This window comes from Hemitrygon akajei, chromosome 10, assembly GCF_048418815.1.
Source record: "Hemitrygon akajei chromosome 10, sHemAka1.3, whole genome shotgun sequence".
Classification (NCBI taxonomy): Eukaryota; Metazoa; Chordata; class Chondrichthyes; order Myliobatiformes; family Dasyatidae; genus Hemitrygon; species Hemitrygon akajei.
In genome coordinates, this window is record NC_133133.1 from 131,733,652 (window position 1) to 131,761,049 (window position 27,398).

The following is a 27,398-nucleotide window of genomic DNA, read 5'->3' on the forward strand; positions in this document are numbered from 1 at the left end:
AGCACATTCTCAATACAGCTTTAAATGTCTGCTTATGTGATCAAGTCTCACGAATGGACAACACATCTAAGAGCTTTTGATGGGTGAGAATTGAGCCTGTGAACCAAAGCTCATTCTTCAAAGTTTTGGATTCAGAACAAAGGCAGCACAACTTCCAATTAGATTATGAGGCACTTTGGGATGATTTTAGGATGTAAAAATGTGAACCCTTGTATCTTTATTCTATCACTTTACTGTAGGAATTCAAATTTTCATATATGTCAGTAATATGGATTAACTTTTAGTTGTCTGAGATAAAAGTAAATCAAATGGTTCTTCGGTGGAAGCATCGTCTTATTAAAAAAAAAGAGATCGGCTTGATGCCTTTGGGGTTTTTTTAAATTTAACTGTATTTTCCCCAATCACAGAAATCACTTGTAAATTAGCATTTTGAACCCTGATTCCTGCAAAGAAAAACATAAGTATATACTAAATTAGATACAAAGGTTTTCTCCTATGTATGTAGACATGAACCATTTTCTTTTGCTTAGTTACTCCTTTTGTTCATTTTCTCAATTTACTCCTATAAAGAATGAATGGTTTCTGTTTTACCACTGGGTACAGAAACAACTGTAAGAGAATTTATTTAGATTATAATCCACATTTTCAAAGGTACATTTAATGTCAGAGAAATGTATACAATATGCATCCTGAAATGCTTTTTATTTGCAACCATCCATGATAACAGAGTGCCCCAAAGAATGAACGACAGTTAAATGTTAGAACCCAAAGCCCCGTTCCACGCGTAAGCAGCAGCAAGGCAACAATCCTCCTGCCTCCACCAACCACTCAAGCCTGCAGCAAAGCATCAATAAAGACACAGACTTGCAGTACCCCAAAGGCTTGCTCGTTCACCCGGTAATTCGACATACCACAGGCTTGCTCTCTCCCTAATAAGGTAAAAAGAGGTGTCTCCGTTTCACAGCCAGAGGGGAGACATAACAAACAACTTGCTGATTTACGATGTTAAAAGTCTATTGTGTTGCTTTTTCCAAGCTCTGTGCCCAAAGAACTTGGGTCTCTGGGCACATAACCAGTAGCCAGCTTGCTGCTTTCAATCTTCCGTGTCCAACGACACACCAATTTTCTGCAGGGGCACCAATCTCAAGTCTGCCTGCCTTCAGAGCCATGAAATCCCCAAGACTCCGAAGGCACACTATTGTTCTAGGCCACATCCTTGGTATATTGAATAACGATCAGTCATGAGGCCGCAAGAGCGGGTCCCATTCTCACAAAGAACTGGAGCCAGCGTGTAACTCCAGACCAGGGTCTTCAAAAGAACCCTGAAAGTTAAAAATGGAGATATTAAAGATAGAAATAGAGCTGTTTCCCAAGATGCAAACAAAGAAGTCGCCATTAGGCACCATCGTCTCCTAAGCTCCACCCCCTTCTTTTATCTTTTATCTTCCATTATCTTAGCAAAGTTAATAATAACCCCACTATACAGAAAAACTAACTGTAGAAAGTTGTCTGCCTATTCACTCTATCAATATAATTCATTATATAGCCTACTTATCCTCACAGCTTGCAAGCTCAACCAGCTTTGCAAGTACAAAGCTCTTAAATGATTTACTACTTCTCTCTGACATGTATTCATGTTTAGCACAGAAGCTGAAAGATTTCTTATAGTCTTATATATATTTTTCATGGACGTATTTGACAGAAATATTTGAGATGGATAATGTGCTTTGTAATTTGTAAATTAACTTCAAAGATGAGGAACAGCCACCTCTTAAAAACTAGACACAGAAGAGTAAAATCATTTATAATGAAACTAGCATCACATTCGAACAAATGACTGAAATAGTTTGCAGTTGTGTTTGAAACTTTGTTACTCCCTTGAGAATTTGTGATTAATCAAATTGGATAAAATGTGTTTTGTAAAGCTGTCTAAGCTTTTGTTTTTATCATGAAGAATTAAAGCTAATTTATGTAAAATGTATCTCACGTATGAAACCATTCCAACTGGTTCCCAGGAGCATAATAAGAATTGAGGCTTTATAGAAGGAGGTGTCATCCCTCAAATGAAACATTAGCCTAAGGTTGCTGCTTTCCATCATTTTAGGAAACACCAAGGGTTTTCTTTGAATCCTGCTCAAAATTATAAATCAACGCTAAAGCATTACTTGTACATGTGGGCTCTTGCTTCTGTGCTCTCACCTTTCCAATGTTATAGTGTGATCTGTACCTCAAGCTTACTTAGTTGGCAGTGAAGTTCTTTGGGACACATGGTTCTGAAAGATAATATATAAATTGAAGTATCTTGAAGCTTGATTGCATTAGTAGTACTGTTTGGGATTATAGTAGGCATGTTTTACTTTGCTTGTCCATGGATTAAAGGTATGCAGTCTGAATGGAGAAGCATCATTCATGTTTGATATCAGATATCCACCTTTCTCATTAACACAGTGAGTTAACTAACTAAGCTGTGATACATAGTCCATGAAACCCCATGTTCAGTTGTGGCCTTTGTGTATTCAAAACCATGCACTGACCATTGCAGTCTACTATTGAGGCAGAGAGGATGCAAGTGCCTATTTTATCAAATCTGCTCAGGCATTTCAAGAATAATGATTCCTTGAAGTACTCGTGTCATCAACTAGGGTAAGAAGATTTGCAAAAGAGATGCGACAAATGCAGACAATGAGTAAATGAGTGTTATTGAAAAGTGACCAATGTGACATTCTGTCAGCATGCAATGAAAGGTTATAAATAATTTCTTCAAAAAGGCATAGAAGCAGAGTCATAGAAAAGTACAGCACAGAAACAGGCCCTTCAATCCATCTTGTCCCTGCCAAACCACTTAAAGCTGCCTACTTTCATCAACCTGTACCAGGACCATAGTCCTCCATACCCTTACCATCCATGTACCTATCCAAACTCTGTTAAACATTGAAATCAAGGTCGCATACACCACTTGCACTAGCAGCTCGTTCCACACACTCACTCTCATAACCCTCTAAGTGAAGAAGTTTCCACTTGTGTTCCCCTTAAACATTTTACCTTTCACCCTTAACCCATGACCTCTAGTTGTAGTCCCACCCAACCTCAGTACAAAGAGCCTGCTTGCATTTACCCTATCTCATAATTTTGTATACCTCTAGAAAATCTCACTTGAATCCTCTACATTCCAAGGAATGAAGTCCTAACCTATTTGATCTTTCCACATAACTCGGGTCCTCCAGACCCAGCAGCATCCTTGTAAATTTTCTCTGTATTCTGTCAACCTTATTCACGTCTTTCCTGTACATAGGTGACCAAAACTGCACACAATGCAGTATTCCAACTTGGACAATACAGTCTCACCAACTTGTGTGAATGAAATTGCCGGAGGAAATTACTGGTAGATACAAAGCAGGGACAGTAGGCATCTTATGGAGACGCTTTAAGTAGAAAGGTCTGCTGGCCCAACATGGGGCTCGATATTTATTTGCTAAACACAAAGGAAAATTCCATATTTACAAGGTATAGATAATGCTTTCTTTTGAAACTACATACAAACTTCACACCTTCTGATTCACATCCATCCCACAGATGCCAGCATCGTCTGGACTGGGATCCACAGCTTTTAGGAATCCATTGTTCCAAACTGAATCCACAATGCATTAACTTGGTATGTTATTTGCTAAACATAAAGGACAATTCCATATTTACAAAGTATATACAATGCTTTCTTTGAATCTACATGCAAGCTTCACACCACCTTAGTCACATCCATCCCACAGATGCCAGCATTGTCTGTGGACAAGGATTCACAGCTTTTAGGAATGCATTGTTCCAAATTAATTCCACAATACATTTTCAAGGAACAGAAGACTGGTAGCCAAAGCCATTTGTAAATGTAAATGACCTAAACCCAAAAAATCACTCTATAACACTAACATACAATTTCAACATAACATCCCAACTCCTGGACTGAGTACTTTGCTCTATGAAGCCCAATGTGCCAAAAGCATTCTTTACAATCCTATCTGCATGTGATGCCACTTTCAATGAATTTATGTACCTGTGTTACCAAATGTCTTTTGTTTTACAACACTCCTCACTGCCCTACCATTCACTGTATTAGTCTTGGTTGGTCTTAACAAAGTTCAACACTGTACACTTGTCTGCATTGAATTCCATCTGCCATTTTCCCAGCTGGACCAGATCCCACTACAAGCTCTTCTTCACTGTCCACTACATCCCCAATCGCGGTGTCACCCGCAAATTGCTGATCAAGTTAACCACATTATCATCCAGATCATTGATATAGATGGCAAACAACAACGGATGCAACACTGATCCCTGTGGCATACTACTGGTCACTTTCAGTCAGAGAGGTAACCTTCCATTACCACTCTGGCTTCTCCCACAAAACCAATGCCTAATCAAAATTGCTACCTCATTTTGAATGACAAGCGAATGTACCTTGACCAGCCTCCCATTTAGGACCTTGCCAATGCCTTGTTAAAGTCCATGTAGACAACCTCCACTACTTTACCTTCATCGGCTTTCCTGGTAACTTCCTTGAAAAACACACTTTTTTAGACACGACTGACCACGCGGGAAGCTATGCTGACTATCCCTAATCAGTCCATGTCTATCCAAATACTCATATGTCTGGTCTCTTAGAAATTCTTCCAAAAACTTTCCCAGTACTGATGTCAGGCTCCCTGGCCTATAACCTCCTAGTTTATTTAAGAACCTTTCTTAAACAGTGGAGCATTAGCTATCTTCCAATCCGCTGGTACCTCACCTGTCGCTATGTGTGATTTAAATATCAATGCTAGGGCCCCTGCAATTTCTGCACTTGCTTTCCACAGGGTCTGAGGGTCTCCTTGCTAGGCCCTGGAGATTTATCCACCCTAATTTGTCCTCAAGAGGGCAAACACCTCCTCCTCTGTAATCTGTATAGGGTTCATTACCTTGCTGCTATTTTGCCTCATTTCTGTGGACTCTATGTCCATCTCCTGAGTAAATACAGGTGCAAAAAAAAATCCATTTAAGATCTCCCCATCTCTTTTGGCTTCATGCATGGATTACCATTCTGATCTTCCAGAGGACCAATTTTGTCCCTTGCTATCCTTTTGCTCTTAACATATTTATAGAATCCCTTAGGATTCCCCTTCATCTTATCTGTTAGGGCAATCTCATGCCTTCTTTTAGTACTCCTGATTTCTTCCTTAAGTGTTCTCTTGCTTTTATTATACTCCTCATGTACCTCATTTGTTCCTAGACCTCCTATGAACTTTTTTTTTCTTAACCCAGGGCCTCAATATCTCTTGAAAACTAAGGTTCCTTAAATCTGTTACCTTTACCTTTCATTCTGACAGGCACATACAAACTTTGTACTCTGAAAATTTTACTTTTGAAGGCCTCCCACTTACCAAGTACACCTTTGCCAGGAAACAGCCTGTCCCAAACCACACTTGCCAGATCCTTTCTGTTACCATCAAAGTCAGCCCTTCACCAATTTAGAATCTCAACTTGTAAACCAGAACAATCTTTTTCCATATTCATTTTGACTAATGGCATTATAATTTTTTTTTTGTGTGCCATACTCTGCCAGAGCCTCGGCAACCACTTTTCTTTCAAGTGGTTGTCTTGGAGGAAAGATTCTGCAAGTGGTCCCCCATATCCTTCTCACAGTGCGGTTGTTTTTTTTTACAAGGCCGAGTTGCGAGCTCGACACTCAACCCAGCACGGATGGAAAGCATACCCGGGAGCGGCCCGACTGGGTTCGAACTCGGGAACCTTCGCTTCGGAGTCCAGCACTGATGTCACTAGTAATTATAATTACTAGATGTAAATGTTCCCCACACAAACTTCTGTCACCTGCCCTGTCTCATACTCTAATAGCAGATCAGGTATTGCGTGCTCTCTTGTTGGGACTTCTATGTACTGATTAAGGGAACATTTCCTAAATGCATTTGGCAATCTCTACCCCATCTAATCCTTTTACACTACGGGACTCCCAGTTAATATGTGGAAAGTTAAAATGACCTACGAAAACAACCTCAAACAAGAGAAAATATGCAGATGCTGGAAATCCAAACAACACACACAAAATTATGGAGGAACTCAGCGTGCCAAGCAGCATCTAGGAAAAGAGTACAGTCGACATTTTGGGAGAAAACCCTACTAAAACCACCTTAATGCTTCTTGCAACAGTCTTCAGTCTCACTACAAATTTATTCCCCTAAATTCTGTGGTCTGTCGGATGTCTGTAAGTTAGCCCCACTAACATGGTCATATCTTTCTTATTCCTCAGTTCCAACCACAATTCCTCACTGAGTACATTCTCCAGTCTGTCGTGATTAAGCAATGGTGTGTCACACTACCCCCTTTTTAATCCCTCTTGCTCTGTCATGTCTAAAACAACGGAACCCTGAAATATTGAGCTGCTAGTCCTGCCCTTCCTTCAACCAAGTATCACTAGTGGCTACAACATCATAATTCCAAGTGTTAATCCATGCCCTGAGCTCATCTGCCTTTCCTATTATACTACTTGCAGCTTAGAACATCAGTCCCATCATACTCAACCTTTTGATTCCAGTCTTGTTTGAGATTGTAACAACATCTGTCTCCACAACCTCTCCGTGATCTGTTCTGGCATTCTGGTTCACATTCCCCTGCAGTAATAGTTTAACAACCCACCCCCCACCTCACCCACTCCACGCAGCACTAGCATGCCTTCCTGTCGGGGTGGTGTTATGGTGGGTAAAGTTTCTAGATTGGATGCATTTGAGCTTAAATGTACCATGTATACTCAATATCACAAGTTACTGTATTTGTGTTGCCAGAAACCTAATTCATTGTTCACAGCACTGAACCTAGAGCCATGAAACCGTGCAAGTCGGAAGTTCAATTCTCAGACAACATATGTTAAGTTTTCTCATAATTGTGGTGAAGCAGGATCCATTGATATTTTTGGCTTTGTTGTGGTGCTGAAAGTTAAGTAGTTTCCAAACCTTGATCATCTGTATGGGTCAGAGCTGTAATGTTTTCAGTCGCTGAATAACGAGCAAAATCTCCATCTGAGCCTTTGAGTAAACAAGTTTTGATTGCCTTCTTATAAAAACTCTCAGAGAAGTGGAAGAAGTATGGCAGGAGCACACCAGCTGGCATACAGATTAGCTCCATTCAGTAAAACAAAGCTGGCAAAGGGTCATTAAAACCTAATGGAGGCTGGTATGTTTTCAAACCAAAAATAACAGGAATCGTTTGAAACACTCAGTGCATCAGGGAACAGCTGTGTAGAGAGAAACAGTTCCATTTTAAAAGTATGATCCTCAACAAAGTTAGAAATTAAAGATAAATTTTAAGCCAGAGAGAGATGAGTGAGAGAGAGAGAACAGTAGGAACGTCTGTGAAAAGATAGAGCAAAAGAGACTGGCTCCAGTAATGTTCATGCAGGTGAGCTGGTCTATCTGGAGGCAGTGTAAATAGGAGATTAATTGAAGTAGAAGGAGAGAAAGAGCTGTCTCTATCTCTCACCCATGTTTATCCCATGCCATGTTTTTACTGTTGTTTCTGATTGTTCTCCTCTGATTCCAAGCAAGCATCCTTCAGCAGAGGCCTCAAGTCATACCTTTACGGTTCCATCTTATTAAATGAGCCCAGCATGATGTAGCTTTCTACTCTGCCTTTGACCAAGAATCTGCAGCCAAGACTGTGGATTGGCTTGTTAGTCTTGAGAATTCCTGATCCACCAAGATTTATTTCCTCTGCGTGCTCCTCCGTCTCATTAGGGATCCAAGACGTTAATGTAGTGGTCCTAATGTGTTGGAGAGAAACGCTACTATAGATGTCCCTCTATTCTGGAAAAACATTGAACTACTGCCCCGTTCAGTTAATAGGTACAAATCATCATTGATATTCCATCTGAAGTAGGGTCTTGAGATCTGTACATGTATGCTGAAGGAAAATGCAGTGCAGAACTAGTGAATAGAGAAGTGGAAGACAAAATACTTGAAATGTAATGACTCTTACACTTTGACAGTAAAAACTACAAATGCAACTTTACTTCTGCATTCAGTGGACCCTGTCAAAGTCGAGCTTACTGTTGTACCGACAAGTACAGATATGCACAGGTACAATGAAAAACATGCAGCAGTATCACAGGCACATGATTAAATAAACAATATTCACACACAAAAAAATTTGTAAGAAAGAACACAGAGCAAGAAGAAATCCATTGTAGTGCAAAGTGGTCATGGTATTGCTATACCTTACATAATGATTAGGTTAGTTCAAGAATTGAATGGTTGGAGGTAAGTTGCTTTTTTTGAACTTGGTGGTGTTGGAATTCAGGCTTCTGTATCTCCTGCCCAGTGCTAGCTGTGAGAAGATAGCATGGCCAGGGTGGTGGTGATCTTTGATGATAGATATTGCTTTTGTTGAGGCAGTGCCTCATGTAGTTCCTACTGATAGTGGGGAAGGATGTGCTCATGACGTATTGGGTTGAATCTAGGACTCTTTGTAGCTTGTGGTCCTGTGAATTTGAATAGCTATACTAGGCCACAATGCAACCAGTCAGAATACTTTTCACAGTACAGCTATATGTTTGTCAGTGTTTGGTAATAAGCTGAACTTCCTTACCCTAAGAAAGTAAAGTCACAGGCACGCCTTGTGATTGCGTCTATGTGCTAAGCCCTGGGCAGGTTATCCAATATGTTAACGCCCAGGAATTTAGAGCTGCTGACCTTGTCAACAGTCAGTCCACCAATGTGGGTTGGTGCATGTTCAACCTTCTTCCCCTTCCTGAAGTCAACAATCAGTTCTCTTCATTAATGCTAAGAATGCCATCAGCCTGTTAACACCCCTTTTGACTTGTCAGCCACATTCAAAGATTTCAAAATTCTTGCCATCAAAACATATCACTCATTAAGTTTCCAGTGTTGTACCTTCCACTTCCCCATTCTCTCCTGCATTGCATTTTCCTTCCTGCATTTCAGAAATTATTACAAATCCAAGTCAATAATGAACATCAAAAGTAGGAGTAATCCCAATGTTTTCCTATTCTGGGAAAAGCATTGCTCTACTGTCCCCTTTCTGTTAATTTTCTATTCTGACACTGTCCCTGCAATCCTTTAATTTGCTTACACATCTTTTTGTCAATTGCCATTTGAGAATCTAAACTTCCAGCATCACATTTACACCACAGGGTAATGGGGAAGAGCAAGGAGTTTGAATAGTTTGATCAAAGAACTAGAATTTGTATTGGAACGTATTTTTCAAAGTTTATTTTCAATACTGTGGATCAAAAGCTGTAGTTAGCAAATTTATTGTGAGTAGCACACAAAATGCTGGAGGAACTCAACAGGTCAGGCAGCATCTATGGAAATGAATGAACAGTCTTGACGTTTTGGATGGAGAGCCTTTGCTGTCCTGAAGAGGGGTCTTGGCTCAAAGCGTTCTCTGTTTATTCATTTCCATTGATGCTACCTGACCTGCTGACTTCTTCCAGCATTTTGTGTGTGTTGCTTTGAACTTCCAGCATCTGCAGAATTTCTCATGTTTAAGATTTATTCTCATTTTTTTGGACAGTGATACATTTGCTATGCTTTATCCCTTTGGCCCCACTCCAATTGTAAGGAAGTGTGTCAAAGTATATGCAACTTTAACTTTCTTTCCCAGCAGCTTGATCATGTTTTTGCTTCTTTTTGTGCCGTTTTGACCTCTTTCGTTATTCATACAAAATACCATACAGCAAACCATTGTTCTGGATTGGACAGTGCCTAATGTGTTTTTATTTAAGAAAACCTACAAGAAAAATCTTGGGAACTACAGATCTGTGAGCCTAATATTAGTGGTGAGTAAATTACTGGGGGAGATTCTGAGAGACAAGGAATGGTTAGAGGTAATCAGTATAGGTTTGTACATGGAGAGTTGTTTCATGAATTTGGTTGAGTTTTTTTTATAAGTGGTGGCCAAGATGACAGGTGAATTGAGTTGACTTTATTTCTTACATCCTTCACATACATGAGGAGTAAAAATCTTTACATTATGTTTCCATCTAAATTTGCAATGTGCATTCATAGTAATTTATAGTAATTTATTATAAATGGAACAGTCAATGTAACACTGAAAAACACTCAAATCAATGTGAGTTAATCAGTCTGATGGCCTGGTGGAAGAAGTTGTCCCGGAGCCTGTTGGCCCTGGTTTTTATGCTGCAGTACCGTTTCCCAGATGGTAGCAGCTGGAATAGACTGTGGTTGGATGACTCAGGTCTACAGTGATCCCTCGTGCCCTTTTTTCACACCTGTCTTTGTAAATGTCCTGAATCATGGGAAGTTCACAATTATAGATGTGCTGGGTTGTCCGCACCACTGACTGCATAATCCTACAATTAAGGGAGGTACATTCACATACCAGGCAGTGATGGTCCCAAAAGCTATTGGCGCAGCACAGTAGTTTTGTGCCATTGAAATCAATCCTATAGCCATTGCAATTGCAATATTCTGCTACCACCGTTTTCTCTGCGTAACCCAAAAAGATCGACCTCCTGGGCTCCTTGATGTGTCCATTGTGCCAAAATATACTGTTCTGCATCCACAGGGAATCCTGTAAACTGCTGTGCCATGCCAATGGGTTTGGGACCGCTTGGTGAAGGAAGCCATTGAAATAAAAGAGGAAAATAATTTTAACAAAGACAAAGGTCTTGCTCTAAGTAAGAACAGGAATTTGATTATAAACAAGGTGAGGCAGTGGAAACATGATTGGATGAGGATTCAAAGAGCCTAGGCATCATCCCTGATGAAGATGGCAGAGTTTGTCTTCGAAACATTGGTTAAGATCAATGTTTGTACACGGTTGGAAGTGTGAGAAGGATTTATTCACTGGGAAAGCACTAGATCCTTTTGCAAATGAGGTAAGTTCAGTCAACCAAATGGACTTTAGCAAAGCTAAACCAAGGTATCACATGGTATGATAGTCCAGAAAGTTAAATTGGATGGCACCCTGGTAAAGCTGGCCAATTGGCTTGATGGTATGAAACAGAGGATTGTGGTGAAAGTTTTTTTTCTCAGACTGGAGGACTATGACCAGTGATATGCTACTGAGGCTGGTGTTGGGTCTTCTGTTGTTCACCATTTATATTAACAATCTAGATGATACTAGAAGTGGCATGGTTAGTATGTTTGCAAATGATTGCTGGTATAAAGGTCAGTGAAGAAGGTTGAATATTTTGCTGCCCTTCCATTCTGCCTGGTGACTCATGCACAGATCGCTCTTTCAGTTTCTCCTTTATATTACATGCACTGTCTGTATTTAAGTTAACACGAGTGTGAATGTATGGTACAGCAGGTGACCAGTTGACTCAAAAGGTCTCTATTGGTTCCCAGGATCACAATCCCATCAATCCTTTGCTTTATTTCCTTGCATCCCTAAAACTTATTTTCTCTTGCCCACCACCCATCAAATCGCCCTTAATTATTGTGTCACTCATCTACACTAGATGGGAATTTACATTGGTTAATTAACCCTGCATCTTGACTTTGGGATGGGGAAGGAAATGGAAATATCCAGAGGGAAACATGCAATTACAAGGAGTACGTACAAACTCCATGCAGACAGTATCACAGCAGCAAAGGTCAGGATCATACCTGGGAGTCTGGAACATCTCAGATTTCTGAATGGTGAAATAAACATTGTAGAAATATGGTGAAGGAAGACGTGAGTGAGTGAAGCCTTCGTCGGTTGACCATAGATATTGTATCCTAGCTGTCTAGATACACAAGCCTGGGCCCTAACGATATGGAGAACAATCTGTTGCCCATGTAGAAAGCTCCCCCTCTCTATGCATCTGATTAACTCAGAGAAGTGACAGGACTGATATAGTTTGGCACCAGCAGGGTCACAGGAGTTGCCAGTCAGCATTGAACTCAAAGTAGGACTGCCTTAGGGCTCCAGCTCCGGATTTTTCCCTCTGGGTTTACTCCCAGGCCTTCCCCATGAGTGGGTACAGCCGCAAGGCAGCATAAGTTAGAGATCAGAGCTTTCCTTCTCCTAGATGAGCTGCCAACCATGGCTGACGAGCCCTATCTGCCCAAAGTGACTGCTTTTAAGGCACCAGTAACTCGTCTTTGCCCCTTCTGTCAGTAAAAATGGTTCTGCTGGGCTTGGTAGCTAAGCCACACGTGAAGGCCAGGAGCTGGACTTGGTTGTCAGAGGCTATTTGATGTGCACACCATTGGGAGCTTTTAATAGGTGGTGTGAGCATGTCCCCATTATCACCCCAGCTATAACAACCTTAAGGAAGAGGTACATTCTAATATTATTAGCTGCTGAATATTAGAAACTGAGGGCTGAAACTAGATAAAGAGAACCAAATTAAATAAATAACACAGAAAGCATTATACTTGTTCGTTTATTTATTGAAAAAATGAACCAATATTGCATGGATTTGTTGGAAAAAGTATGTGAACCTTTGATTTCAGTAACTGGTGTGACCCCTTTGTACAGCAATAATTTCAACCAAATGTGCTAGGTAACTGTTGATCAGTCAACAGTTAACAGTTTTTTGATTTATCAAGGATCAAAAAATGAATTGAGTTCTGCCCTATTGCTTCTAAAAATTGCATTAAAGGCAACACCAAGGAAACAATAGTATTGGGGAATAGATTTTTATAGTATTTTCAGGACCATTGTATGTGCAAAGTAAGAAAGTATCAAAGATAAGGAAAGTCCATTGGAAAAGATATCCTGGTGACTTTGGACTTCATAACAACTGGTGTGATTGCATTAGGAAAATGCGAGAATAGGTGAAGGAAGCCTAAATTCCACCATGCCTGCTGTCTGAACACTCAGGATCATGATTTTTCTTCTGAGTTCTTTGTGTATGTGACAACAATAGATGTAGTTAGCCAGAACTGCCCAGCAATATCCACTGGATGTTGGGAGAGGACTTTTCCATATTTAGTTATGACCTGCAGAAACTGAGGTCATGTGTAAAATCAGACCTTTGCTGGTTTGTTCAGGCTAATGGGAGTTGGCTAAGTAGATCACACCTGTTTTATTTCAGCACTGTGGGACTCATAAGCAAGGGCTCTGGTGGAAAAGGTATGATAGCCCACCATGCACCATTAGTTAACTTATCTTTCCAGGCACTGAAGTAATTCCAAATCCATGGTAACACTTGAGATGCCACACAACAAAACAAAAAGCAAACATGCAAGATGCTGAACCTGGAACAAGAAGAAGAAGTTCAAAGAAGCCCTAAGAATAAAGACAATAAAACAACAACAGACACATTTTACAATAGAGAAATGGTAGGAGCAAAAAGTAAAAATTGTTTATCAAATGATCAATTCTTCAAGTGCAATGGAAGATATGAAACAACGCACAGTTTCACTGTCAGTTATTTCTGAAATCCTCGATCAATGTCATGTAGATTAGCATAATCTAGCAGCCTTTATTGAGTTCCACTTCCAATAGATAGTCTTATTTTGCTTCAAGCAACTTGATGACTGTAGTTGGCTAAGATGATGCCAAAGGAAGTCTGAGAGCTCCCTTCTTCCTTCCCTAAGGGGTTCTTCCTCCCAGGTGTTAGGCTGAAGGGTACTTCTGTGACTCATCCGGCCTCAGCTTTGCTACTTTATCCACACAGACAAGGATGAGGGTGAGAAACCAAAGACTCCAACCCACAGCCGCAGCAATCCAGCCATATTCATCCACTCCTGTCTGACAGCACGATTTTGTTACTGCACAAAGATCCTGGCCATTCTGAAAATCTGTGGAGATACGTAACTTGTAGTTTAATAAAGGACATCTTTTTATAATAACCAAGACCATTTTATTTCAGTCAATTTTGTAAACTGAGTTTTGTAGCCTGCCAGTCACCAGGCAGGGTAAGAGTGGTGACCCTTTGGGAACTGTTACAACACTTACTACTTTGGAAATTACTGGCAGGAAGATGTTGTCGAGGTGGAAGTGCTGTTAGAACTCCTACTATCCTCCCAGGCACTGGAAAACTTCCAGCTCTGTTGTAACATAATGAGAACAGAGGGTGCAGTGCACCTTGTTTCCTGTATGATAAAGATGCCACTTAAGAAAACAAGCATGCAAGATTCTGTACCTGAAGCAAGAATAGCAAAACTTGAAAGTTCAAATCAGCACTTGGCACTGAATCCCAAGAAAACGAATTTATAGAGTGCCCACAACGTAGCTTTTTAGAGCAGCTTGTGGTCAAGCCCACTTGGGAAAAGGCAATTCTGGATTTGCTGTTGTGCAATGAACCAAGTTTGATTAAAAGAGCTAAAGGTGAAAGAACCCTTAGGCGGCAGTGATCGTAATACAGTAGAATTCACCATGCTTTTTATGAGAGAGAAACTTAAATTGGATGTATCGGTGTTACAGTGGAGTAAAGGGAACTACAGAGGCACCAGTGAGGAACTAGCAAAAATTGATTGGAGGGAACACTAACCGGGGTAATGTAGAGTAGCAATGCTTGAGTTCTGGAAGTAAAGAAGAAACAGCATTCTAAAGGGAGGAAGAGGTAACCATGGCACAAGGGAAGTCAATGTCAGCATAAAAGTAAAAGAGAGGGCATATAAAATAGCAAAAATTAGCAGGAAGTTAGAAGATTTGGATACTTTCAACAACCAAAGGAAAACAACTGAAAAAGCAATAAGATGATAGAAGAAAGTAAACTAGACAAAAATGTAAGAGGATACCAAAAGTTTTTTGCTGACATGTACCGAGTAAAAGATAGGCAAAGGAGGTCATTGGACCACTAGAAAACAACACTGGAGAAGTAATTGACAATGACAGAACAAGCTAAATAAGTATTTTATGTCAGTCCTGATGGTGGATCTCGGTTCAAAATGTTAACCTTCTTGCTCCAACATTTTGTGCACATTGCATCAGCCGTCACTGCAGATGACACCTGTGCCATGCCAGAAATTAGAGAGCATCAGCAAACAGAAGTCATTGTAGTCACTACTACTGAAGAGAAGGTGCTTGGGAAGCTAAATAGTCTGAAGGTAGATAAGTCACTTGGGCAAGATGAACCGTATTCCAGGGCTCTGATAGAGGTAGTTGAAGAGATTGTGGAGGCAATAATAGTGATTTTTAAAGAATCACTGGAGTCAGGGAAGGTTCTAGAGGACAGGAAGATTGAAAATCTCACTTTGCTCTTTAAGAAGCGAGGGAGGCAAAAGAAATTATAAGCCGGTTAGTCTGACTTCATTGGTTGGTAAGGGTTCGTTCTTAAGGATGAGGTTTTGGGGTAACTTAGAAGTGCATGATAAACAGTAAGAAACAGCTAAGAAAATGTATCATGGTGTAATGGAACTTGGGAGTCGTGCTGGATTTCTTTAAGGTTAATATGCAGGCTGAGCCAGTGGTAAGGAAGGCAAATGCAATGTTAGCATTCATTTTGAGAGGACTAGAATATAAAGGCTAGAATGTAATGGTGAGACTTTATAGGGTATTGGTCAGGCCAGATTTGGAGTATTGTGGGCAGTTTTGAGGCCCGTATCTAAGAAAGGATGTGCTGACATTGGAGAAGATCCAGAGGAAGTTCATGCAAATGATCCCAGAATGAAAAGGTTAATGTATGAGATGTGTTTGATAGCTCTGGGCCTGCACCCGGTGGAGTTTAGATGGATAAGGAGGGGATCTCATTTAAATGCTACCAAATATTGAAAGGCCTGGATAGAATGGACATGGAGACGATGGTTTCCGGATGTGGGGGAGTCCAGGACCAAAGGGCACAGCCTCAATAAAAGAACGGCCCTTTAGAACAGAAATGAGAAGGAAAGATGGCTCTGAAAGCCAAGCCATTGGGTATATTTACAGTAGAGGTTGTTAGGTTTTTGATTAGAAAAGACATCAAAATGTATGGGGAGAAAGCAGCAATATGGGGTTGAGGAGTAAATATAAATCAGACATGACTGAATGGTGGAGCAAAATCAATAGGTTGAATGGCCTAGTTCTACCTCTTGGTCTAATGCTCGTATTGGAGGAGTTTGTGGACTTAAACTCCAAAGCATTTTCTATCTCTTTCTTTATCTGTGTCCTTACCATCCAACTGCCCTGCAAACACCTCAAGCAGATGACTTCAGATCTCGGTCAACCTTTGCCTGAAACCATGAGGGATATTCTTTATGTCCAATCTGTTGCTTGCTGCCTTTTCTTTCTTTCTCTGTTCTGACAGCAGGCGTTTCACCGGAGACATTACTTGTCTTCCTCTCTCCATAGATGTTGCCTCATTTGCTCAGTATTTCTGGCATTTTCTGCTTTGATGGGTTTTTTTTAAATGTTCCTTGTTGTAGCACAGCATTGCCTATGCATTTCCATACCAGGTTAATAAGTAAATTCAAGCAGAGCTAGTCTCTTTAAAGGTGCCCCAGGAACATAACTGGAAAACCAACTCTGCTTGTTCAGAACTAAAGCTGACATTAATTTGGCAGCAGTGTTGTTCTGGTGGGTCTACTTCTGTTGTTTTCAGGATCTTCAGGTTTGACTACATTGAGCAGCTCATGTTTGTAGGTTCAGGTGTCTCTGATGAGCTGAACCATTCTTTAAAAATATCTTTATAGAGTTTTTCAGAGGAAAGCGAGCAAAGCGAAGTTATACAGACTGATGAAGCTCATTTGCTGTGCTGTTCAGCCTACAAGACAAACTACTTCTGGTATCAGGAGGCATGTGGTACGATAGCTATAGAAAGTGCCAAGAACACTGTGTTTTAGGAGTGACTGGATGATTGATCCACTATGATATGATGTGCATTTTCATAATGCAGCACTGATAAAAGTGGGCCAATAAGACTTGCAATAATTTTGGAATTGGTACACATTGTTGTGTTCATTTTTAAAAATCATGTTTGTAATGTCAAAAGTGATAAATCATTATGTTTATTTTTCCAGGTCAGGTCCACACCTTGGAAAGGATTTTGTTCTCTACTCAGTGTTTAATATCATTTGAACTTTTGATGTGAATTGTTTATATGAGATTTTTAACAGATTGTCTACTGGCAATGTGGCATGTGAGTTCAAACGTAGTGCTAAAGGTTCAGGACAGATCAGGAAACAGAGGAAATCAGAGGCCCCCTGGGTTTACCAGCAGCGCAAGAAGCAAAGACCCCATTCATTTCATAATAGTGTGACTGGCACCTCATAAGAATAGCAGTAGGTGAAGACCCAAGCCCAGTGGGTTTAGGAGCTACACGAGAGCATAGGCCCAGTGGGATTATGGTGAGCAGGAAATGGGAGAGCCCGTGGATTTAGGAGCGAATGAGAGATGATGGGCCCTGCAAATTGGGGTAGATTTGCTGTCAGAGGCTCTATGGGTTTATGAAAGAAGGGGAGATGTATGTTGAGTGAGAATGCTGGCTGAGCAAGATATTGACATCAGGCAATAGTGGGTGGGTGAATAAATATTTCCCCCAAGGCTTTCAGACTTCGAGCAGTGTGCCTTCTGTGGTTGGAGAGTGATTGACAATCGGGGTTCGGGTTGGAGTTGGGGTAGTGGTGGGTGAGGGGAAGAGATCCTGAAGAAGGTGAGTGGCTGTAGTTGAGGATAAATTGTAAGTACCTATCAAACATAGCAACACATGAGACATTGGACCCACTGGACCCATTGTAGCTCCTAGTAGAGCACTCCATTAGTTACCTCTTTTATTCTAGATACCCTGCTATGTAGTTCCTCTGGCTTCTGTTTGATATTTTCCTACGTGAAGAATCAATTTACAGTAGACAGTAACCTACCAAAAAGTTTTTGGGATGCGGGAAGAAGCCAAAGCACCCAGAGGAAGGGCATACAGCCACAGGGAAAGGATGCAAACTACCCCTCTGCAGCAGCACCCAAATCTGGGATGGAACCAAAGTCAACACAAGTGTAAGCAGTAGGTCTGTTTGCTGTAGCACTGTACTGCCATTAAATGTTTCTTGTAAAACAGTTATAGCACAGGAAACTATGTCAGCCCTGTACACAGTCATCCATTTATTACAGCTCTTTACATAGTCATCCAATTCCCATAACCCCATCAATCATTTTCCCTTAAAGATTCATTTTATAACTATAGCAGATTAACAGGTGAAATAAAATTCTTCACTCTTGCACCCCTAGCCCTTCTTTCTTTTGCCCATCACTTTAAATCTGTGTTCACTATCCTTGAATAGGAGGTCAATGAGAACTTTTCTCAATGTACATTGTGCGTATTTAATTACTGTATGCTGACGTCAACTCATTGATTCATTTCTCCAAAGCTAGAGTATAAAATTCAATCATAGGCTGTGCTTTTATATAGTTGAGCACTTTCATGTTCTCTGGTACATTTCAGAACATCACTAATCAGCCAGATGAAATATTTGGTTTTTTTTTTGTTTTTAAATGCAAAAACTAGCATTTGCTTCACCTATAATTCAGGGAATGGGAAATTTCCTCTCTAGGTGTAACATTGACAACAAAAACTTAGTGCAACAGAACAAGTTTGCAGATTTGTTCCTGTAGGCAGGAATCTTATTGATCAGTATTTTAAGTTAATAAGCTGAACTCTTAAACATACTCACACTGTGCACACCGATCCATGTTGTGGGTCATTGAATTGTTTAAACTGAAGTTGTATTCAAGTGAGGCAGATCCTTGTTCTGAGAAAGCAATAAGAATGTTGAAGAAAGTTTCTTTGAAAGCTTGACAAAATGACATCACAAGTTCATACAAGTCCGAGAGCTTACCAATTGCAGCAGATGCCCAGAACAGGACCAGGTGAGCGGGGTTTATAAAGAGACGGCTCAGTGAACTGAGATCCATGGTCTGAAGGAAATTGCTTCTGGTCTCTCTCGGCCTCGTACCTCTTTGTTATTGTTTCACAACATCCCCTTTTAAAAAAGCTGGGAGGAAAGAAACGTAATGTTCAATCTCTAGGTTAGACCCGCCTCCAATCCGTCAAAGTAACTATTGCCTGCCCAACACTAGATCAAAGAAGACAGTGGTTTGCAGCTATGCAGGATTACATAAACCGGGAATGAATTTACGAATGCAGGTACATGGCCCTAGAGGGATGTTTAATTTTAATTTTTCTCATGTTGAGTTGTACTTTTCCAGTACCTTGTAATGTGGGGGTGGGGGATTCAGTGGATTGGATCTACACTCCAAGGTTTAGAAGAATAGGTGATTAGATTGGAACAAAACTCCCATGGGGCTTGACCGGGTAGAGGCGAGTATGATGTATCCCCTGGGTAGAGTAACTAAAACAGTGGTCACAATCTGAAAAGAAGAGCTCAGACAAAGAGGATGGAATTGTGAAGTAATCTGATCATCCCAATTCCTAAGCATCTGAGATCTGCACTTCTTAAGGACCACTTCTTTGGCTCTTCACATTCTTTAAGATCGTAAGATACTGTACAGGAGCAGAATAAGGCCATTTGGCCCATCGTGTCTGCTCCACCATTTCATCGTTGCTGATCCATTTACCCTCTCAGCCCCAATCTCCTGCCTTCTCCCCATCTCCCTTCATGACCTGACTATTCAAGAATCTATCTGCCTTAAATATACTCAATGACGGCCTCCATAGCCACCTGTGGCAACAAATTCCAAAGATTCACATATCTCAGGCTAAAGAAATTCCTCCTCCTCTTCATTCTGAAAGGATACCCCTCTATTCTGAAACTGTGTCCTCTGGTCTTACACTCTCCCATCATAGGAAGCATCCACTCCACAGCAACTCTATCAAAGCCATTCGATATTTGATAGGTTTCAATGAGGTCCCCCCTCATTCTTCTGAATTCCAGTGAGTAGAGCCCCAGAGCCATCAAATGCTCCTCAAATAACAAGTTTTTCAATCCCCAAATCATTTTCATGAACTTCCTTTGAATCCTCTCCAGTGTCAACACATCCTTTGTGGGATAAGGGGCTCAAAACTGCTCACACTACTCCAAGTGAGGCCTCACCAGTACTTTATAAAGTCTCAACATTACATCCTTGCTTTTGTATTCTAGTCCTCTCGAAATGAACGTTGCATTTGCTTTCTTCACCTAATCAAATCAAGTTTACTTATCATTCAAACCATACATGGATACATTCGAACCAGGCAGCGTTCCTCTGGGCTAAGGTGCATTTAAAATACAGTAGCAAGAGAAAGAGAAAAAAACATACACACATTGTTACACATGAAAACACATGTATAGTCCAAGTCCCTGAGCGACATGCAAGTTGATGGCAATCCAGCCTGTCATTCCACCAGTCAGACACTGGAGGGCAGCATGGATGGGAGAGGCCAGCTCCCTACATTGCCTCCGGCATCGTCTCACCTGGACTACAGCAGCAGGCCCTGTCCTTGCTTCAGCCAAGGCCGTGCTGCTGCATCGTCAACTGTCTCACCACCGAACAGGGGAAGCAGGCCTGCAACGTCTCACATTATCAATGTCCAATAGGGTCTGGCGATCACAAGCGAAGCATCCAAGACAGTCACTCATGGTTGCACTGCCCGCTGCTTTCGCTGATCAACTCTCATGCCTTTGAGTAGCAGGCAGCAGCATGATCTGCACCCAGGTCAGCTCCTCTAGCCCGTCTACTGGCTTCTCCTCCTCTACACTTGCTGTACCCGTTCTTCTAGCAGCCCAGTATGGTCTTATGATCATAAAAAATGCATTTTAAAAAGCAAAGCGCACCTTTGGCTGCCCCCCAAGAGGCCGCCGCGTTTGAACTATCTTACCAGAAGATCAGCTTACCATTGACTCAGTCTTCAAGTTAACCTCTCGGGAAACCTGCATGAGGACTCTGAAGTCCCTTCACAATCAGATTTTTGAATTTTCTCTCCATTCAGAAAATAGTCCACACTTTTATTTCTTCTACTAAAGTGCATGACTATACACCTCCCAACACTGTATTCCATCTGCCATTCTCCTAATCTGTCTAAGTCCCTCTGTAGCCTCTCTACTTCCTCAAAGCTACCTGCCTCTCCACCTATCTTTGCATCGTCTGCAAACTTCACAACAAAGCCATCAATTCTGTTATCCAAGTCATTGACATAAAATGTAAAAAGAAGCGGTCCCAACATAAACCCCTGTGAAAGCCCAGAGCTCTATCCATGCTAGTGTCTTTTCTGTAAGGAGCCTTATATGTGACACTTTGTTGAAGGTCTTCTGAAAATCCAAGTGTACAACATCCACTGATGCTCTTTTGTGTGTCCTGCTTGTTATTTCTTCGAAGAATTCCAACATATTAGTCAGGCCAGATTTCCCCTGAAGGACACCATGCTGACTGATTATGGCCTATTTTATCATGTGCTTTAAAGTACCCAGAAACCACATCCCTAACAATCAATTCTAGCACCTTCCCAACCACTAAGGTCAGACTAATGGTCTATAATTTCCTTTCTTCTGCCTCTCTCCCTTCATGAAGAGTGGAATTTTCCATTCCTCCACAACCATGCCAGAAACCTTCGATTCTTGAAAAATCATTACTAGTGCCTCCATAATGTCTACAGCCACCTCTTTCAGAACTATGTGGTGCAGACCACCTAATCCAGGTGACTTGTCTACCTTCAGACCTTTTTGTTTCCCAAGGACCTTTTCCCTAGTAATGGCATCTTCACACTCTTCTGCTCCTTGATGCTCTCAATCTTCCAGCAGGCTGTTAATGTCTTCCACAGTGAAGACTGATGCAAAATGCTTATTCAGTTCATCCTCCATTTCCTTGTCCCCCATTATGATCTCTCCAGCATCACTTTCCAACAGTCCGATATCTACTCTCGCCTCTCTTTTACACTTTACAGTGGTGCGAGAAAGTTTGTGAACCCTGTAGAATTTTCTTTCTTTCTGCATAAATATGACCTAAAATGTGATCAGATCCTCACGTAAGTCTTAAAACTAGATAAACAGAACCCAATTAAATAAATAACACAAAAAACATTATATTTGTTCACTTATTTATTGAGGTAAATGATCCAATATTACATGTATACTAATTTACTTATTGTAACATAGAAAGAGGCAATCATTCCCTTCAGATTCACCACTGGCTCCTAGAGTGGTAACCCCTTCAGTCCCATTCACTCTCTCATTTCCCTGAGGTCTTGCAACCTACTCTTTTATCCATATCACCATTCACTCCCCTTTTGATTTTTTTTTTGCTAATTAGCTATCATCAGAAGTTTGGGATGTGGGACGAAACAGGATCACCAAGTAGAAAGTCACTTGAAAATGTGCATGCACAATATTCTGTATATCAGCTTTTCTCAACCTTTTTGCCCTAGAGAAACCCTTGAAATAATTCTCTGGTCTCAGGCAACGCCTGCATAAAAATTATTTTACCTACAGCTCACTGTACCTTAGCATGACTGTAAGTTGTAGATATAATAATCTAAAAATAATTGTCAATGCTTTTTTGGGTAGAGAATAAACTTCTAGCCAACCTCCGTTGAAAACTAGACAGGTAATTAAGCTTAGCTTGAGATTAATCTCTTTCTTTCCCTTTCATAAATTTTAAAAACTCATCAGGCAAACATAATAAATTTCTGTTAAATAACTGGTTTAAGCCAAAATGGGTTTTAATTTTTCTAAAGCTAGGCTCAATAGATTTAATTTAAATAAAGGTTGTAAATTGATTTTAATTAATGCTATTTACAACATGAAAATTTGTAGACAATGTTGAATAGTAGTTACTAAAAATCATAGGCCAAAGCAATATGAAGAATAATATAGCCTAAGACAATTTTATACATGACTTTGAAAAAAACATTCTTACTAAGTGACATGATCAGGTTCAAATATAGGCCCAGCATGTGAAACCTGTGCTTGTTTTTTGCTGCACAAATATTCAATTCTGGGTCGAACTTGAGATAAGCACACATGGATTTCACCTTCAACTGACATGAGATGATTTCTACCCTTGCTCTTAAGGCTTGTTAAACAAGAAAAAAAGTTTGCTCACACATGTAAGGTTGAAAACTGCAGCAAAATGTTCATTGCTTTCCTATGAATGGCAGGATACACCTCCTTACAGAAATCCAGAACTTGTCCAGGGCAGGTCAGTAAATCTCATTTTGAGTGCACGATCAGACTGCAGTTCAAAAAGTTATTTTTCTTCTCTCAAGGTCAAGTTCTCAGGCTGAGCAGAAATTTCAGAGAAAGGGTCCCTCACCCAGTCATACACTTCTGTTGAAAGGGAGGAAAAATACTGTTCAATTTTGTTCTGCAGTTCTTCCAGGTGGTTTTCAATAAGACTCAAGACTTTCTGATATCTTTCCTCAAGTGGAACGAAACCTCTCATGGGGCCAACTTAGCTTTTATCTGTTTTACTGCTATCGTTATCATATGTGCTAGATATCAATTGTGCTGTGTGTGACTGTTGTACTGTTTTCCACCTTGGCCCTGGAGGAATGCTGTTTTGTCTGGCTGTATCCATGTGTATTGTATAATGACAACTAAGTTTAAACTAGAACTTGACATATGTGCATCAAACAGGATGCAGAATATAGTGTTGCAGTTACAGAGCAAGTGCAGTGCAGGCAGACTGGAGTGCTAAAATGATTAATGCTTTGGCTTATCTTTCCATGATGTGTTAACTTCAGTTGCGTCTGCACAGATGCTCCACTAGCTGCTGAGTTTCGCCCACTTTTCAACTTACATTGGAGTTACAAACAGTCCTGGTCAAATGACAATCAATAGAGAGAAGGGAAGCTATGACTGAGATGCAGTGCTTGGAATAATGACCAAAAGTGATGTCTGTAGCATTCCCAAATTTTAACTGTTAGTTAAAGGTTGGATCTTCGATAATCAGTATAATAACACCAGAGGTGAAGGCTTTGGAAAAAGAGCAGAGGTTTTTGTTAATAATGCAGGAGAAGAGTGTGCATGTGTGCCATACACTTCCCAAAATGAAAACTCAAAGGAGAACAACCTGCTTTATGCAGAATCACAAGGAAAGTCATGCAACAACAATTTGGATCATTTCTGAAGTACGACTGACCAGTAATATGACTGAAAAGATGCAAATAGGGTAGTCAAGAAGACATGGGTATGGATTGGGGTAGACATATTCACAAGCTTTTGTACTTTCTGCCCAATGGGAGAAGGGAAAAGAGAGAAGGATCAGGGTGGGATGGGGTTGTTGATTACATTGGTTGTTTTCTCAATAGACCTGGCCCACAGTCTGGACTCTTACATTGGTTGTACTCCCTGATCCTTAACTCACATTCATATCTCAAGCTGTCAGATTTTTCAAGCACTCGCATACCAAGTTATCTGAGTTTTACTTTAATTGGAATGTTTGTGTTTCCATTCATAACTAATCAACCAATTACCAAACAACTTACTGTCCAGACTTAGGAGCACATTTGGCAAGGTAGACAGGAAGAATATCAGTATCAATTAATCAGGACACAAGTGATTGATTTGTTTAGTATTTTAATGCCAGATATATTTGAACTTGAACCTATTCGGCCTATGGGTGGAGATTGATCATGTGGAAATTCTCATCTTTAGTTACTTATTTTAATGCATTTCTGAAAATTCCCTGGTGACCCATTCAGTAGATTGTGATGTCACTACTTGAAAATACTGGGCCATTCATGAATCCTGCACAATCACTGTGAGAATTGTTTATTAGTCACGGATTGCCAGTATTACAAGTTGTGAAATAGCAGAAAGTTTAGTGATTACTTCATTCTGGAAAAATGCAGAACATAGAGGTGTCAGAATGCTGTTACAGTGATACAGCTTCCAGCCCTGCTACCTCACAGGCCTTCTGGCCCACGTTCAATCTTAACCACAGTGGAGTTTGCATATTCTCTGTCTGACTGAACAGATGTCCCCTAGATGCTCTCCTAGAGACATGTGAGTTGGTAGCCTCATCTGCCACTGTAAATTGTACGTAGAGTCCCAGTGGGTGGTAGAGTCGAGAAGATGCTTCAGAATGTGAAGAGTATAAAGTGTGATTAGTATAGGATATGTGTACGTATGCTTAATGGTTTCTGTAGCCTCATGGGGCTGAAGGCCCTGTTTCCATGCTGTATCATTCAATAAGTCTATGACAATGAGGGGCCTGGAGTCAATGTTGAGGGGTGCAGGTGAGTGAAAGCAGAGGGTGGCATTCGGTTTGTCCAAGGAGATGGGGAAACATGCTCCTTAGTTGAGTATCTTAGAGAAGGAGGAGGAGTGAAGATTTTATTTTCAGCTGGAGTAGCAAGAATTGATGGCAGCTTCTATTAAGATGTTAAGATTCAGCAGTTCTAGTCTGCATATTAACATACCCAATAAGACCAGTTTTAGGGAATAAGTAGAGGAGGGAAAAAAAACGTCAGAGGAGGTGGGTTAAAATACTACACTTGTGTCTGATTTCTGGACCTTGATTTGGAGACACACAAGTTGGAATCCAACCATAGTAGCAGAGAAATTTGAATCCAACTTTTTTAAAATCTGGGATGTTTTAACACATCCCTATTCTACTCTCTAAAGATCTGAGGCCAGTCCTCCCTGTGGGATGTGTGGGTTTTCCTGGGTGCTCTGGTTTCCTCCCTCAGTCCAAGACGTACCAGGTAGATTAATTGGTCATTGTAAATTAGGTCAGGGTTAAATTGGGGTTGTTGGAGGTTGCTGGGGTGGGGGGGGGGGGGGATGGCATGGGCTGAAAAGGCCCATTCAATGCTTGTCTGTAAATAAATAAATGTCCTAATTTGCATCAGATCCCAGCCACCCATCACCCCATGTTTGATAACTTGGGCTGGCTCTTAGCTAAGCAGAGGCACAAATTTAGAATTCTCCCCTCTGTTTTAATTCCTCTGAGGTCTTGCATACCCACCCCTCCGACTCTGAAACATCCTCTTTTCTTCAGAATGTACAAAAAAGCTGGATGCTTTGACTGCTCCTTTCAATGGATGCTGCCCGACCTGCTGAGTTCATCCAGCTTGTTTGTACGTCTTGATTTGACCACAGCATCTGCAGTGCACTTTGTGTTTACTCTTTTCTTCAGCATGTCTGCCCTGACACCCCTGGTGTCAATGGCCGTATTTATTTATTTAGAAATACAGCCTAGTAACAGGCCCATCCTGCCCATTGAGCCTGTGCCGCCCACGTGACCAATTAACACACTAACCTGCATGTCTTTGGGATGTGGAAGGAAAATGGAGCACCGGAGGAAGGCCTCTCAGTTACAGTGAGACTGCACAGGCATCAGCTGAGATGAATCTGGATCGCAGGCGCTGTGCTACACCGACTGCCATGCCACAGCGCTGTGTTAAAGCTAAAGGTTTCAAGAGACAGGCAATTGATGTTACTGAGGCAATTGTAATCAGAAATGAGATAACAGAAGGTGCTGAAATCTGAGTGGCTGTGTGGTTATCTAATGCAAGCACAAGGAATAGAGTGAAAGGCTGTGGAAGCCTGAACCAGGAGGCAGAAGGTAATTTCTCAAATATATTCACTGTTCTTGACCTTGTTAGATCATCACATCACTCCCTACACTTCATACTCCTGTTTGCCCCATCAGCCACCTCTCAGCACGCCATCATGACAGCAGCTACAGGCATCCTCTCCCACTGCCGTCTGAGTGAATACCATACCTCCTCCTGCTGACGAGCAGCACTGATTCCAGTGAAGCATCTCAAGTCTGCTACCTTGCTTTGTGGCTCCATCTCCATACTTCCCTCGTCCTCCACATTGGCATTGATTCTTCAGGCATGGAAATTGTGCTGTCTGAGAGCATGTCAACCTGGTGTGCAGCTTGCATGCACCATGTCCAGATGTCAGTATTATGTTTGTCGTATAGCAGTGAAACAGGCCCTTTGGCCCATCTGCTCTGTGCTAACTGAGATGCCCATTCAAGCTGCTACTATTTGCCCATAGATCCATTGATGCTGCCTGATCTGCTGAGTTCCTCCACCATTTTGTGTGTTACTCAACAGTTGCCCACATTGGGCTATATCCTTCTCTACCTTTTCTATCCTGTACCTCTCCAACTCTCATTGAAAAGTTGTTATTATTACTGACTCAATCAGTTCCTCTGGTAGCCCATTTCACATACATACCACCCTTCACGCATTAAAAAAACAGTTGCCCTCGTGTTCCCCATAAATCTTTCCTCTCCCTTGTGAAACCTCAGAATTAGAATCAGGTTTATTATCACTGGCATATGTTATGAAATTTGTACTTCGCAGGAGCAGTATATCACAGTACAAATTAATATTCAAAATATTCAATTACAATGAGAAAAAAGATATATAGAAAGCATATATACCTATGCCCTCTAGTTCTTGACTCCCCACCCCAGGGAAAATGACCTTTAAGCTAACTGATACATTCATGATTTTAACCCTTTGTAAAACTTGCCCTCATTCTCCTATGCTCCAAGAAGAAAAGACCCAACCTGTCCAACTTTTGCCTACTGCTCAGTCCCTTGGCTGAGTGGTGCCACAGTAACAACCTCTTGCT

At 41.0% G+C, this 27,398-nt stretch overlaps 1 protein-coding gene across 1 annotated transcript; it reads right to left on the reverse strand.

Moving 5' to 3' along the window:
• Positions 1-12,378: 12,378 nt before the first annotated feature.
• Positions 12,379-18,860, reverse strand: LOC140734681 (transmembrane protein 213-like). The gene is made up of 3 exons (XM_073058969.1): positions 18,705-18,860; positions 18,540-18,617; positions 12,379-13,757 (listed from the first exon to the last, which is right to left on the reverse strand). The coding sequence occupies exons 1-3, from the start codon at positions 18,778-18,780 to the stop codon at positions 13,573-13,575; spliced, it is 339 nt and encodes a 112-aa protein (XP_072915070.1). The 5' UTR covers positions 18,781-18,860; the 3' UTR covers positions 12,379-13,572.
• Between the last annotated feature and the right edge of the window lie 8,538 nt (positions 18,861-27,398).